Source organism: Austrofundulus limnaeus, unplaced genomic scaffold (genome assembly GCF_001266775.1).
Source record: "Austrofundulus limnaeus strain Quisiro unplaced genomic scaffold, Austrofundulus_limnaeus-1.0 Scaffold883, whole genome shotgun sequence".
Taxonomy (NCBI): Eukaryota; Metazoa; Chordata; class Actinopteri; order Cyprinodontiformes; family Rivulidae; genus Austrofundulus; species Austrofundulus limnaeus.
The window spans coordinates 22,534-38,030 of NW_013953285.1; the positions used below are offsets into that span (position 1 = coordinate 22,534).

General features: G+C 41.8%; 1 protein-coding gene across 1 annotated transcript in view; it reads right to left on the minus strand.

The window, feature by feature from the left end:
* spg11 (SPG11 vesicle trafficking associated, spatacsin) overlaps nucleotides 1–15,497 on the minus strand; it is a 39,131-nt gene that overhangs the window by 21,236 nt on the left and 2,398 nt on the right. The window contains exons 2-22 of the mRNA XM_014029318.1: nucleotides 14,306–14,493; nucleotides 14,012–14,233; nucleotides 12,667–12,859; nucleotides 12,204–12,341; nucleotides 11,271–11,647; nucleotides 10,676–10,821; nucleotides 10,413–10,524; nucleotides 9,865–10,020; nucleotides 8,607–8,764; nucleotides 8,300–8,476; nucleotides 7,003–7,074; nucleotides 6,799–6,926; nucleotides 6,460–6,632; nucleotides 6,047–6,242; nucleotides 5,738–5,941; nucleotides 5,340–5,446; nucleotides 4,884–5,029; nucleotides 2,918–3,082; nucleotides 1,348–1,414; nucleotides 576–738; nucleotides 270–475 (exon numbers count right to left, since the gene is read on the minus strand). Coding sequence (XP_013884772.1) covers nucleotides 270–475; nucleotides 576–738; nucleotides 1,348–1,414; nucleotides 2,918–3,082; nucleotides 4,884–5,029; nucleotides 5,340–5,446; nucleotides 5,738–5,941; nucleotides 6,047–6,242; nucleotides 6,460–6,632; nucleotides 6,799–6,926; nucleotides 7,003–7,074; nucleotides 8,300–8,476; nucleotides 8,607–8,764; nucleotides 9,865–10,020; nucleotides 10,413–10,524; nucleotides 10,676–10,821; nucleotides 11,271–11,647; nucleotides 12,204–12,341; nucleotides 12,667–12,859; nucleotides 14,012–14,233; nucleotides 14,306–14,493 — 3,494 coding nt within the window. The remainder of the gene's footprint in view (nucleotides 1–269; nucleotides 476–575; nucleotides 739–1,347; nucleotides 1,415–2,917; nucleotides 3,083–4,883; nucleotides 5,030–5,339; nucleotides 5,447–5,737; nucleotides 5,942–6,046; nucleotides 6,243–6,459; nucleotides 6,633–6,798; nucleotides 6,927–7,002; nucleotides 7,075–8,299; nucleotides 8,477–8,606; nucleotides 8,765–9,864; nucleotides 10,021–10,412; nucleotides 10,525–10,675; nucleotides 10,822–11,270; nucleotides 11,648–12,203; nucleotides 12,342–12,666; nucleotides 12,860–14,011; nucleotides 14,234–14,305; nucleotides 14,494–15,497) is intronic.

Genomic DNA, 15,497 nt, shown 5'->3' on the forward strand with positions numbered 1-15,497 from the left:
TGTGTGTGTGTGTGTGTGTGTGTGTGTGTGTGTGTGTGTGTGTGTGTGTGTGTGATATTTACATATACATAACTTGATTTGAACACCTGTTTATCAAAAAAACAATTAAATTCATGCTATTGTCAGCAAATATATTGTCATGTCAATTTACAGGAATGCGTTGCAAAACTGAATATGAGACGGCTTGTCTGTGTGTGTGTGTGTGTGTGTGTGTGTGTGTGTGTGTGTGTGTGTGTGTGTGTGTGTGTGTGTGTGTGTGTGAAATTTACTCAAAGCCTGTAGATTTTCTGCAGGAGTGTGTCGGTGCTGCTGGTTCCAGTGCTGCAGGATGGTGTTGAAGGCTCGAACGTCGACTCTCAGCTTGAGGCTGCAGATTCCCAGCAGCTCACAGAAACAAACAGCTGCTGATGTCACAGATGGAAGGTTGAAACTTTTCAGAACCAAGCTGTACACCTGCTGCCAGGCCCACTGCAGCCTGAAACATAAACACACACACTCATGGTTTCAGTCTCACTGATCATCCAGTCAGGTCAGTGCTGTGTGTGAGGTTAAAGGAGGATTTGAGCCACACTCACTGCAGCTTCACGTCACTGCAGGCACTGAGCTGCTGGAGAAGGAAGTTGCCGTATGCAAAGGAAGGTCGGCCATGACGGATGTAGTACAGAAAGTCCAGGTTCTCCAATAAAGCGAACTTGCTCACAAGGTGAGGGCAGGAGAAATGAGGCAACTCTGATGTTTCTGTGGAGAAACATTTAGTGTTGGTTACAGAACATGAAGCAAACATCACAAACACCTACTTTTCAATTCTACTGCTGTCTCCAGCATATCAAACATACTGTATCGTTGAGCCAGTAAAAGCTGACCCTGAGCAGAGAGCTCATCATCCATGACTGCAGAAATGTTTCTTTATACCAAGCTAACCAAAGTCCCAGCATCATCTCTTTGTTTGATTACATCCATCCATAAATCTACCATTCATCCAACCTCCTGAGTCCCTGACAGCTTTCCTTCAGCCCACTGGCCTGCTGTTCATTTTCTCCTATTAATGATTCATGTTAGATTCATTTCCAACAGCTCGTTTCTTACAGTTTCTTCTTTATTTTCTGTTATCAGCTTTCTGTCATGATGCAACATTTTTATTTGGATATAAGGAACAAGCATTTCTCTCAAAAATGTAAATTAAGAGATAAATTTATTATTTGAGATGTATGAGAAAAACTAAACTACCACCAATTTCATTAAAAATCCTTTCATTTGTTCTCAAAGGATATAACATTAAGCTGCAGAGGAAATTGTGTGGTTAGGTTCTATCTGTGTCATATTCTGAAGTGAATAGTGTCATCTTACCAGTTAAGTTCAGAGTGTTTGCAGTCTGCCAGCCAAACAGTCTGGATGGGTCTAAAGGATGAAGAGACTACGAGAGAGATGCATAAAAACATTGAGATGAATTAAAAATGTATGTATTCACAAGAAGCAGGTCATTCAGCATGGTAGGAAACAGTGTTATTCAGGCTAACTAGCATGGTCAGGATTCTGTCTTGTACCTGAAGAGAAAACTGCTAACATCTGCTAAAAGTTGCTAACATTTGTTAACAGCTGCTAATATCTGCTAATAGCTGCTAACGTGTTAACAGAAGCTAACATGTGTTAACAGCTGCTAATAGCTGCTAACATGTGTTAAGAGCTGCTAATAGCTTATAATATGTGTTAATAGAAGCTAACGTGCAGTGGTGGGCACCAGCCCGCTAAAGCGTAAATCCGCTAATTGCGGACCTAAATATTTAATTTGCGCTTTAGCGGTCTTACTAATTTTTATAATTCAGAAGTGGATTTGCTCTTTCTAAAGTTAAAATTCAGTACCGCTAATAACTAATTATCTACCAGTCAACATTATCTTGAACAGCGGAAGGTATTGGCTGTCAATGAATCACATGATCTATCCAACAGCACCCCTCCCAGATAAACACACTTATTGAGAAGGTATACAGCTTTGCTGACTGTTGATTTCGGTCACCGTTCTCATCTCCCACAATGCTTTGTGTCTGCTTACGTAGCAGGAAGGCAATGGTTAGAACTACTTGACCGGGCGAAAACAGTTAAAGTTTGTAATCCATATTAAAATTTTGTATGTATTGATTTATTTTACTTTACAATCAAAGCTCCTTTAAAAAAAAGTTTAAATGCTGGAGCTCAATACTTGACGTCATTGGTCGAAGCATTTGGCCAACAGGGTTAGCTGAAGGGACACAGAAATGATTTAAAGATGTTATGCTGATGAAGACAGACATCTAGTGGTCAACTGGAGCAACTACAAAAGTATGGAAAACTTTAAAATCCATGCTCTTATTTTGCAGATAGTTTCCTGTACTCCGTGCTTCGTTTCCTGTCACAAATAAAATCTGTCATGTACCCAGAATGCATTGCTTCAGTTTTCCAATAAACAGTTTTAAAATTACTTTATTGATTCTTCTTTAATGAAAAATATACAACAAACAAAAGAAAAAGACAAAGAAGCAGCCGAACTAGCAATCCTCAACAACTTTTTAATTTTTACACCAAGAACCAAAGTTCTGTTTCATGAAATCACATCCCCAGCAATCGGCCGTTGTAGGATTAAGTTGTAAAAGAGTTCATACACCACTAGTTGGCAGTGTTGTGCATATATTTTACATGAATTATTGCCAGCTAGTAAGTATCAAATTGAACTTGCGCTTTAAAATTAGCTTCCGCTGGTTTTCTATGACATAAGCACTTTTGAAGTTGCGGACCTAAATATTTTCATAAGCGCTTTAGAAATTGGGGAGCTAATTTTTGGATTAGCGCTGCCCACCTCTGCTAATGTGTTAACAGAAGCTAACATTTGTTAACAGCTGCTAATATCTGCTAATAGCTGCTAACATCTAGGCTGTGTGCGTACCTGCAGGAGATGATAAATGGAAATGTCAGAATATGAGCCGTTTCCACAGGACCCAGCAGGAAACAGGGCAGCTCTCAGTTTGGGATAAGGGGCCAGGGCCATCTTCAGAAGCTGGGGGTCCACTATTCTCCCCAGACTGCCTGACCTCTGACCCTGAGCTATCACCTGGAGAGAAAAATAAACTGAGGATGATTGGATCAGTTAAATCAGAGTTAAAAGAAAACACAATACCAGTTGATTCCGATTTATTTTCCATACAGCTCTTGCAGTAGGAACTTTGCACCTGTGTTTCTGTCCTGGTGCAGTTCGCCCATAAGGTATCTATGGTAAGGTATCAGAGGGAAACATGTCCTGGGACACAGCAGAGGACACCAAATAAAAGGAAAAAGTCAAACTGCAAGTTTCACAGGAAATCGTACGACAGATTTCTAAATATCAAAGAGCTGCTAAAGCTGCTGAGACGGTTTTTATCTAAGCTGGTTTAAACAACAGTCTCAGGAGATTTTTGAACAGTTTGAGGAAATGACTTCAGCTGTGTTTTCCACAGTGTTCCTCTCATCAGTTTAAGGAAGTTTTATGTTTTTGCTCTGATTACCATGTTCCTCGTCAGACTGTATGCAGCTGCTTTCAAACATGTTGTGGTGCTATATATTCTGCCTATTAATGTCATGATAACAGTACTTCAGCTGCCGATTAATCCTGGAGACCTGGAAGTGTTAGAAGATCATTCTTAAAAACCTTTGTGTTCATGATCCAACCATCAGAAAAGAAAAACTCTCTCTCTATGAGAGCTGATGCTTGGACCAAACTGGGTCATGATGCAACAGAACAATGTCCTAAACAAAGCACCTGATCTACAACAGAACAGGTCAAAAAGAAAAGAATCAAGGTGCTGCAATAGTCCAGTCAGAGTCCATTAGACCAGGGGTTCTTAACCTTTTTGACCTCGGGGCCCAATTTGTTGAACCTAAAGTGGCACGAGGCCCAGTCAGACATTACCAATGTACGGATCAAAATGATAATTACTCTAAATCTTGGTTCAATTTTTATTGCATTTCCATTATAACTAAATTAAATACACTTACAGTTTAAAAGTATGACTCCTGTCAAATAATCACAAGACGTTATTATGACAAACAATTTTTTATATTGTAACCTGCCCATAACAATTATTTGAACAAATACAACAGTCAGTCAACAGACCACTCAGGCTTATCAACACTAAAATATATATTTTTCAACATAAATGACAAAAATAGAAAATTCAATTAATAAAATTGTGGGCATAAGATAAATAAATTAAAAATGTTTAAATGTTTCAAAGACAAAAAAACTGTAAATATAAATTTGATAAAGTACAAATGAAAATATAGCCTTTTTAAATTTTTGCATGGTAGAACCAGAAGCTGCTGTTCATATTAGTGACAAACAATAACAGTAACAACAGCTTTTTGACAAGTTTAAATTTTCTTTAAATACATTAAAAATGTTTAAAAATAAACAAGAAAAAATAATTTGATAAAGTGCAAATTAAAATATAGCTGTATCTGCAACTGTATTTGATAATATTTTGAACTTTTAAAATAGTGCGTGATAGAAACAGAAACTGCTCTTCATATTAGTGACAAACTTTGGCCTTTTTTGATGAGTTACTTTAATTTTTGCTTCTATTTTTCATTTAAAATAAGTTTCCATTGTCGGCAGGTATCTAAGTTTCTTCTTCTACATATTAAAAAAGTTGTTAAACATCTGACTGGCACACTACCACTACTAGTGGTGAGGAAGTGTATTGCACCTTATTAAAAATCAATGGGGTCCCACGGCCCTCTACGGCCCAAAGTTAAAAACTGTTGCTCTTTTGAGGCCCTCAAGGTGGCGCTCGCGGCCCCACAGGTTAAGAATCTCTGCATTTGATAAGCCTTTGAGGGAAACTTGTCCCCAGCAGTCCAGGTAGGGGCAGGCGTACCTGATCCATTCCACCAGGAGCGAACATGATGGCAGCCAGCACCAGCAGACTGTGTCCCTCCAACAGCAGACTGCTCAAAGAGGCCTGGCTGCCGGGTAGCAGCACCTGAGCGCTGGTCAAACTGGCGTGGAACACCAGTTCAGGGTCTGAAACATGGACCAAAAACCAGAGAGTAAGGTTCAGAACACGTCTCATTCCAGGTCTGATCTAAGAACATTGATGTGTCCTGAGCCTCCATCTGAAAAACAATAAGCTGCCACACTCAGTATGTGTTGTGAAGGACTCTCAGCTACTACCACATCAAACTTTAGCTCAGTATGTGCAGCATTAACATGGTGTTAGCCAGTTTTGGATGAACTGATTATTTTCTGTGAGTTTCATTTAAATCAGGCTTCATGAAATATTTAGTTAACAGACAGTCTATCCACAGAACCAGAACACGGCTCGGCTTCATACCCGACAGGTCTCTGGTTATCTCCTGGACCTTCACCAGCATCTCAAACCACGGATGAGTCTTGAACAGGTTCTGATCCGTCAGGGGAGGACAGTTCCTGGGTGTGAGTCTGTGGGGAGCAGAGCCAGAACTCAGAAGGTCCAGTACCAGAACAGGTTAGAGAGAAAAAAATGTTGTATCAAAAACTATAGAGTGAACGCTGAGAGCTGAAGGACTTCACTGATTAAAGCTAAAAACAAAACGTAGAAATCTGAATCTGCTTCAGAGTTTATGAAGGATCCATCTCCTGATTGAGCTGAATGTTTAGACACATGAAGGCTAAAACAGTACAAAGAGTGCAGAGGTAAAAAATGTTAGTGTAAATGCTGAGTCAGCATTACCACAGGAAGTCCACAGGCACCTGTAATGCTGCAGGTAGACGTAGAGCAGGTACTGCAGGTTCCGCTCCAGGCAGAACATGATGACCATGCTGTGGAAGTCCAGGCCCTGAGAGGAGCGGTACTGAGGGAGAGGTGGGTCTGACGCCATCAGACCCCCGCCTTGAGCCAGTCTCCAGAACAGCTGCTCCAGGTCCGACATCTCGTCGGGGATGAACATCCCTCTCCTGGAGAGAAATTAGACTTTTATGTTTAGAAAAAAGTAACTCAACTGTTTTCATTTGAACCCGCTGTGTCTCCTAAACCAGAAGAAGTCAGACCAGCTCCTGTACCTGGCCAGCAGGTCCAGGATGTCCTCCCTCATCAGGGTGCTGCACAGCGTGTTGTCGTTAACCAGGTCTGGGGTGATCTCTGGCCAGCATGGGGAGCTGCTGGACCCCTGAGTCTGGATCCAGTCAACCACCCGCCGCTGGTCATGGAGGGCAGTCAAATACCCCCACAGCACTGGAGGGTCACAGCAGCTGAGCTCTGAGGAACACAAGGAAAAAATCCTTCTGAGGAGGGTTATGACTGGTTTCTAAAGTAAAACCTGCAGAAGCTTTGACTATAATCATGAAATATACAAATACTGTTACTGCACAACAGACATTCCACTATTGTTTTAGTTTTTGGGCTCTTGAACTCAACTTTAAGAACCACAGACAAGCCCAACAGGTATCAGTTTGGTTCTGATGCACTCCCTTACCTCTATGGTTCAGTCTGGATAAGAGCACAGCTGTCTGGCAGCTCTGGTCCCAGTTCCTCACCCAGTCCAGTCTGAGGTTCCTCCAGAGGTCTCCCATCTCCTCGGGCCTCCTCTGATCCAGCAGCTCCTTCAGAACCTTCTCACCTTCTCCCTTATGGTCCATGTGAGGAAACCTGGGAATGTTAGAACCCTGAAGGTCAGAACACGGAGAGCCTAACCATCTATACCATTTGTTTTCTTTACTGGCTTTTTCTTTTCCTCTCTGGGTCATGGGGAGCTGGTACCAGTGTCCAGCAGTCACTGTGTTAGATATGTGTGTGTGGGGGGGGGGTTCTTTACCTATGTGATAAAGTCCGAGGTGAGCAGCGTGCAGCTGGCAGCAACCCAAGCTTCTCCATCTCCCTGATGAACACAACGCTCTTCATCTCCTCCACAGATAAGGAGCTCTGATTGGACAGCTCTTCTACCTGAGCAGTTGAAAGTAAAAGTAAAGGCTGGTTCCAGATATGTTGGGTTGTATTTCCTGTGAAATGTCAGACTCACCAATAATTCCCTGAGGGTTGTATCATCAGTGTAGATACAGATGCTGTGGAGCTGCTTCTTCACACTCAGACCCTGCAAACAGTTTCAAACCTGATTTTAAAGCCAAAGACCTCAATCTGACCTGACATTATCATCCTGAGTGATCCTACACACTGCATATGAAGTCAGTGTACTCTGTAGTCAGATCACTCAGAGCTGGTCTGGACCAGTTTTATCCATGTTTTGTAGACTAATGCCCCACTGTAGAACCACTGACTGACCTGAACCCATACATGACTTTTAGAAACATTTTACAAACAGACAACATTTTTAATGACATTGAATCAGACCAAATATTTTTCTGTTTTAGGTCAGGAGCCTCAAAATATGATTATTTGTTAAATTCCCAAATAATGAGATTTTTTTCCCCTCACAATGGTGAATTTATATTGAACTCCTTATGATAAAACTGGTTTGTAAGCTGCCTGCACTGCAAAAACTGTCCATCTTACCAAGTTTTAAAACCTTATATCAGCCAAAAAGTCTTTTTGATCTTGTTTTGAGACTGATTTTCTAAACAAGAACTGATTGTGTAAGAATAATAATCTTGTTTTCAGAATGTGTAAGATTATTGTATTTGTCTTGTTAGTCTGAAAATTTGACTCAAATTAAGTCAAAATTTTCTGCCAATGGAGTAAGAAAATTTTACTTGGTAAGATTCTTGAAATAAGAAAAAATTGAGTCAAATCAAGTATTTCAAGAATCTTACCAAGTAAAATTTTCTTAATCCGTTGGCAGAATATTTTGACTTAATTTAAGTCAAATTTTCAGACTAACAAGACAAATAATCTTACACATTCTGAAAACAAGATTATTATTCTTACACAATCAGTTCTTGTTTAGTAAAGCAGTCTCAAAACAAGATCAAAAAGTTTTTTGGCTGGATATAAGATTTTAAAACTTGGTCAGGTGGACAGTTTTTGCAGTGTGGCTCACACATGCCTTTTCAGCTCCACCCAAAAGTTCTGTATGGGAAATCAAGGTTCAGCGATTAGCACTCCAAAACATTAACTTTATTGTCTTTAACCTGCCTGCTCCTAAAAATGACATTAGAGGTTTTTCTTTTTTAAACTGAGGACTCAGACCATTTTGTATTTTTTCGGGTTATATTAATCAGAGAAAAATCGTGAGAAATACTTTTTCATAGCCCTTTATACAAAAAACATATAGTTGTGTTTTTTATTTTTGGGATGTCTGATATGTGTCAAATCCCTCTGAGTGAAACAGGAAGTATTTTCTCACTGATGCAGGATCTTACCATGTTAATGAGAAGGGTCTTGGCAGTCTGCAGGTCTTTGTGCTGCAGGCAGGAGAAAACCTGACGCAGACCTTCCATCCTCAGAGCCGACAGGTGCTGCTCCGGCCGATCGGACCTCCGCAACACAGCCTGAGCTCTGGGGATCTGATTGGTCAGAATGGACTGACGGACCACTTCCTGCAAACCATAAATATATCTTAAAACACTTCAAAACTGAGGAAAAATTAGGTTAAATGTTTTTTTTTTTCAAAAAACATTTTAAATAATTGTTTCTGCCTAAATTAAAAAATTTGTGTCTGAAGTTGACCTCAGTGGAAAGTTGAAGCCATTCTTCTGACTCCACCTCCTCCTGAGGAAGAGGAGTAGCACTGCTACTGGCCCAGGGGAACCTCTTCATGTAGCTCCTCAACTCTGTGACGTACCGGTCCAACATGTCCACACAGCTCTGAACATCTGGCTGATCATCTACAAACACAACATCTTCAAATCTCTGAACACAAACACACACTGTACATCATTAACCATCATCATCTATCATCCATCAATCCATCATCCATCCATCAATCATCCATCATCCATCCATCCATCCATCCATCCATCCATCCATCCATCATCAATCCATCATCCATCCATCATTCCATCAATCCATCATCCATCCATCAATCATCTATCAATCCATCCATCATCCATCCATCATCCATCCATCCATCATCCATCCATCCATCCATCAGTCATCCATCCATCATCAATCATCCATCCATCCATCCATCAATCATCCATCCATCATCAATCATCCATCTTCCATCATTCATCCATCAATCCATCCAGCCATCATCCATCCATCATCATCATCCATCCATCCAATCATCCATCTTCCATCATTCATCAATCCATCCATCAGTCCATCAATCCATCATCCATCAATCAATCATCCATCATCTATCATCCATCAATCCATCATGCAATCTATCAATCCATCATCCATCAATCATCCATCCATCATCCATCATCCATCCATCCATCAGTCTATCAATCATCCATCCATCCATCATCCATCTATCCATCCATCCATCAGTCATCTATCCATCATCAATCATCCATCTTCCATCATTCATCCATCCATCCATCAATCCATCCATCCATCAATCCATCCATCCATCCATCCATCAATCCATCCATCCATCAATCCATCCATCCATCCATCCATCAATCCATCCATCCATCAATCCATCCATCCATCAATCATCCAACATCCATCTATCCATCATCCATCCAACATCCATCTATCAATCATTCATCATCCATCCATCCATCAGTCTATCAATCATCCATCCATTCATCATCCATCTATCCATCCATCCATCCGTCATCTATCCATCATCAATCATCCATCTTCCATCATTCATCCATCCATCCATCAATCCATCCATCCATCAATCCATCCATCCATCAACCATCCAACATCCATCTATCAATCATTCATCATCCATTCATCCATCAGTCCATTAATCCATCCGTCCATAAGAACTTAAAAGGTATGAATGAATCAAAATGTGTGTTCTCACACTGAGAGGAGCACAGAACAGATCTGATCTGTGTGTGGATGAAGCTCATGGTGATGTGCAGCAGCTGCTCTGAAAACTGTCGACTCTGAGCTTCACTGTTTGAGTCTCTGACCGCTGAACACAACAGGTCCAATGCAGGACACAGGTCCTTCACCCCTACACACAGAGAGAGACAGAGAGAGAGAGAGACAGAGAGACAGAGAGACAGAGACAGAGAGAGAGAGAGAGAGAGAGAGAGAGAGTTACAGTGAACATAACAGCAAAGACATGAGTTTCTGTCTCAAACTGGTTACATAGAGGGCAGTACCTAACTTTACTAAAGAGCCTTAGTTACGAGGGCCCTGAGTCGAGGAAAACCTGACAGAAAAACTGCTGCCAGGTATGACTGGAACCATAAATGTTGTGCCTTTAATACCAACACATTTAACCCAAACATGAAACCAGAATGTTCTGGTTCACTGTATCAAAGGATGACATGACATTCTACTCTCAGAACACAAAAAAATGTGTGTGTGTAGGTGAAAACGTGCTGAGACGTGAAGACGTACCATCTGTCAGGCTCAGTCTGGACTCTGAAGGCTGATCACCAACATTCAGGACATTTTCTTTACTCTTCAGATAAAAATCCACCGTGTCAAGCTGACGGTTCTTCAGTCCAGCCTAATAAAAAGCACATTTACAGCTGGGTGGTTGGAGTTCTTCCACAGTAAACACTTCTCCAATCCAGCAGCACTTTGTCTGGAAGTTCTGGAAACTGTTTAAGACAAACTCTAGAAATGTTGGCACTACTGCAGTGTGCAGGTGGTCCTACCTTTAAGGTGTGAAAGGGGATGGAGCAGCGCCCCCAGCTGTTCAGGTGACAAACAGCATCCACCGTTGCAGTGCTGCCAAACAGCATCAATCTGCTCAGCAGGTCCTGCTGGCTCACAGAGAACAGGACCTGGACCACACCGCCTTCTAGAGTCACACATCACATTTAAAATGTTGAGTCTGTCCTCTGAAAACTAATGAAAATAATTACTGTCTGAGCAACATCTTCACTAAAAACTTTGGTATTTCCTGTTCCTTCCTGTTAGCACAATATCCCATAAACAACTGGAGCGATTACATTTTAATGAAACTCTGAAAAAAAAACATTGGCTGCACATTTAGAACAAGCAATTTGAAGATGGCCACCACAGCTAAACAACCTTCAACACAATAAAGACGAAAAGTGTGTCAGATTTGTGGGATTAAATTTGTCGTGGTAGTATATGAGAATCATACCCAGCACATAATCCAAGCACCGACTCATCAAATAAAATATGTCTTTAAAACTTTACGTCAGCACGGTGTTTAAAGCTAAAACTCAGTGCTAATAGAAACCTGCAGCTCCCGGCTCTGAAGCGGTTTCGTGCTGAACTTACTCTTCAGCAGCAGTCGGTGCTGTCTCTCCCCACAGAACTGGACTGGAGCCGCCTCGCCCTCGGCCCGGTGGTAGCTCACGCTCCCAGACTCCAAATCCCACAAGGCCACTGTGGTCTGTCGGTTTCCAGGGGTGACAAAGGTCAGAAGGACCGAGAACTCTGAGACGCTGAGCAGTAATGCAGAGGACGGTTCGGGGACGGACAGGACGACGACTGCCCCTCCAGGAGGAGCTCTGCTGAGGACTGGGGACGGAACCAGCTGGGACTGAAGGTGGAGCAACGAGGAGGACCAGCACAGTTCTGCAGGCTGGGAGGAGGAGCAAGCTTCAGGCTGCACGGCTCTGTTGTACATGGAAGCCAGACGAGCTTCCCAAGAGCTGAAGAAACAAATGAAAACTGGTAAAACAAAAGAATTCTGAAGTCCAAAAGTCTTCATGACCATGAGGATCAGTTCTAACATCTGCAGCTTAATGCTGACTAACACAAACACTGATGCTCTGGAAGAGTCCTACAGGCTAGACTGCCAAAAGAGCCCAGGGACCTGAGATTTAGGGGTCCCCACAAAAGTATTATTGTGTTTCAAATGTGGTTCAAACCCATATCACTGAAAAGAGTTAAACTTTGTAAAAGACTGTGATGAAACCCAACTGCTTCATGGTTTCTGCTCAGATTAATCCAGAGTTTTAAATTAGATTTTAAGCCAGTACAGTACTATAGCTTCACTAAATGTGCATCTTACTTCTTTGTGGAAGACTGAAGCAGTGTTGATGCTTCATGGAAGTAATATTTTCATTTTCAGGAAAATACAGTTTCACAGCATCGGTTAGCAGGTTTGTCTCCTGGTCTGAGGCCTTTCATGGTGGATTCTCTTCCACTGTAACTTCCTGCTCTGATAGTCTGTTGAAAATCAGATTAATGTGTTGAGCAGGTTACCGGTCATCACTGAAGGGAGATCCAAGGGCAACTAGACTGCAGCTGGAGCTGGACACACTGTCTTGGTCCTGTGAATGCTTGGGTTGCAGAGGGGGGCAGGACTGTGGGATGGTACAGAGCAGGTGGTCCGGATACATCCTGTAAGACAAATCCCTTTGTGTTCAAGCAGAACTGAGAGCAGTTCTATTAATCTGGTTCATGTTCCTCAAGTCCAGTCAGCAGCAGGAACCTCACAACAGAACAGGAATCAAAGAAGCTGACTGCGTATCGCCCGCTACAGTATCAAGTCTCATCTGTTAGCACACAGTTACTATACAGTATGTGTAGGAATAACTCTCAGCTACTACCACACACCAACAGAGGTGGAGCTGTAAAATACTGTAAAGAGCAAAGAATAAACCAGAATCCATGCAGAGGGAACAGAGAAAAACAGAAACCTGATACCAGGACCAAGACTCTGTACCTGAAGTAGTGGTTCAGGTCTACAGCAACAGCCGTATGTGACTGTGTCACAGCTACAGCTGTACTCAGATCAGCTGACACCTGGACTCTGCAGAACGAAGAAGAGGTCACCTCTCCGTCTGCGAGGTCAGAGGTCAGGTAGGCAGGCAGGTTGATGGTGGCCAGCAGGACGCCGTCTGTCATGTTGTACACAGCTGGAGGAGGGGGTACAGGTTAAAGAAAGGGGCTTTCAGCAGTAAATGCACGGCTGCATCAAGAACAGCACTTACAACACAACTTAAAGGGATCCCCGATTAGTTGTAACATTAGACTTCATTTGATAAACACATACATTAACTGTAAAATAAAGAATGTAAAAATACTGTAGGCTGGTCAGTTTTTATAATTTTTAAACTAAAAGTTTCAAAATATATTACACAGACGGGGCCATTTTATTTACATGCAAAGCATTCTGGGTAAATGATAACATCAACTAGGTCATCGGTGCGAAGCTGCTAGTGAGCTATATCCACCCTGAAGGTTAATCTTGGACAATATCTGATGATCGACTCTTTTAAATGAAACCAGAGAGCGTTGACAGAGAGGAGAAGGTAGAAATGACTCAGCCTGTAACTGAAAATATGGATGGAGGACAACAGAGCTGCTTCATGGAAGAAGAACCTCAGCTTAGCCTGTTAGCTTTAGCGTTAGCCCTGATGCCATCACCATATATATGTATTAGCTTAGCGCTACACATTCTCCTCTCGTCACTGAGGTCCTCCATCCACATGACAGAGAGGGGAATGCAAAAATGACTCAGCTGCAACTGAAAATATGGATGGAGGACCTCAGTTTATCTTGTTTGTTGCGCTAGCGCCGAGCTAATACATATATGGCAATATAGCGTGGGCGCTAGGGTGGATATAGCTCGCTAGCAGCCTCACACCGATGACCTAGTTGATGTCATCATTTACCCAGAATGCTTTGCATGTAAATAAAATGGCTCTGTCCGTGTTAAAATATATTTTAAAAAAATTACAAAACTAAACAGACTACAGTATTTTTACTGTCTTTATTTTACAGTTAAAATTAATGTTTATCAATAAAGTTTAATGTTACAACTAATCGTGGATCCCTTTAAAGTTTTCACACAATAACTGGTGGAGGTTTTTTTTCTAATTCTGTCTGCCTGTCTTATAACAAGTGCTGGCAGAGGTGTGTGGTTATTTTGGTGATCTCTACACTTCTTCTACAGTTCTTTCATCAAACTGTAGACAGAGCTTCAGGCAGCAGCTGCCATTATATCCTACAACTAAACACCTGTACAGTTTCTATTTTCCAGTGACGTGTTCTTGAGAGCAGGATACATATGAGCCCCATGGAGCTGAGGATGAAGAGGGTTTCTGCACAGATACAATGGTGAACAGCTGGATCTCCGTTGGTCAGCTGGACTCTGCAGCACAGTAAGGTGTGGGTTTCCTCCTCCGCCTGCAGCCACTGCAGACGTAGCAGCCACTCACTGTTCACCAGCACGCAGCACTGACCGTCCACGAAACACAAAACCTGAACAGACTGCAGCTCGTCCACATCTGACAACAAAGAACCCATCAGTGAAACTGTGGTGCCGCAGGTAGATCATCAGATGTTTCGGAGCTACTCACTTTGGTTCTGCTCCTGGATAGTGTTCAGTACACAGACTGCTGGACACTCGCACTCACAGAGCAAAGAAACACTGGAGGAATGTTCTGCTTCCACTTCCAGCAGCTTCAGCTCACCCTGAGATCCAACAGCTAACAGACGAAAGCTGCTGACGCCTCGACTCTGGGCCGACACCTCCTCCCAGGAGAAGCTAGAAACAGAAAAAAACAAGTGCTATTATTCAGTGAAGGAGAATATGACTGACATGAGAAAACTTGTTTTATGATGTGTTTATGTTCTGTAACAGAAATGAGAGCTGAATACACTGACTGATGCACTTATGAAGGCAGCTAACGCTCCATCTCTAAACGTGTTTCTTTACTTGTACCTTACCATTAATGTGACACCAACTCAAGAATGCACTAATATAAGAGTGCACCAACTCAAGAGTGTGCTAACACAAGAGTACACTGACACAAGATCCACTCCAGTAGTGCATCTCAACATGATTCAAGATGGCCACCACAACCACCCAAGAAAGCTGTGTGTTTTGACTAGGACATTTCAAAGTTCACAGAAGAAGAAAAAAACCCTACTGAGAAGTCAACATTTCTACTTTTTGCATTAGCCACACCCACTCGAAATTCTGATCAATCACACAATAGTTGTCAGTCACCATGATGTAACAAACAAGCAGCAAGAATTTCCAAACAGCAGCAACTGAGAATCACCCCTAATACATTGTATTATAATACTGCATTATAACATAATATAACATATGACCCCCTATGTCTACGTCACATACTAATCAACATTGACTGCCACTTTGCATTCAAATTATAAGGTTTTAGTTCTAATCTTTGCTGAGGCAGGAGCGTGCACATGTGCAGATCACCACCAACATTTACAGCGGGTAAAATAAGTATTGAACACATCACCATTTTTCTCAGTAAATATATTACTAGAGGTGCTAATGACATGAAATTTTCAACAGATGTCGGTAACAACCCAAGTGATCCATACATACAAAGAAATCAAACCATAAATGTCCAGAAATGAAGTTATTTGTTATAATGTGGAATGGCACTAAGCCTTGTCTGACGAGGCTGTATAAAGTGCTGCCACACAGGATTTCTTCTTTCAGCCCTTTCTTTAAAAATAAATAAATCCATTACTTATTTTATCTAGTGCTAAATATCCATCCATCCATCCATC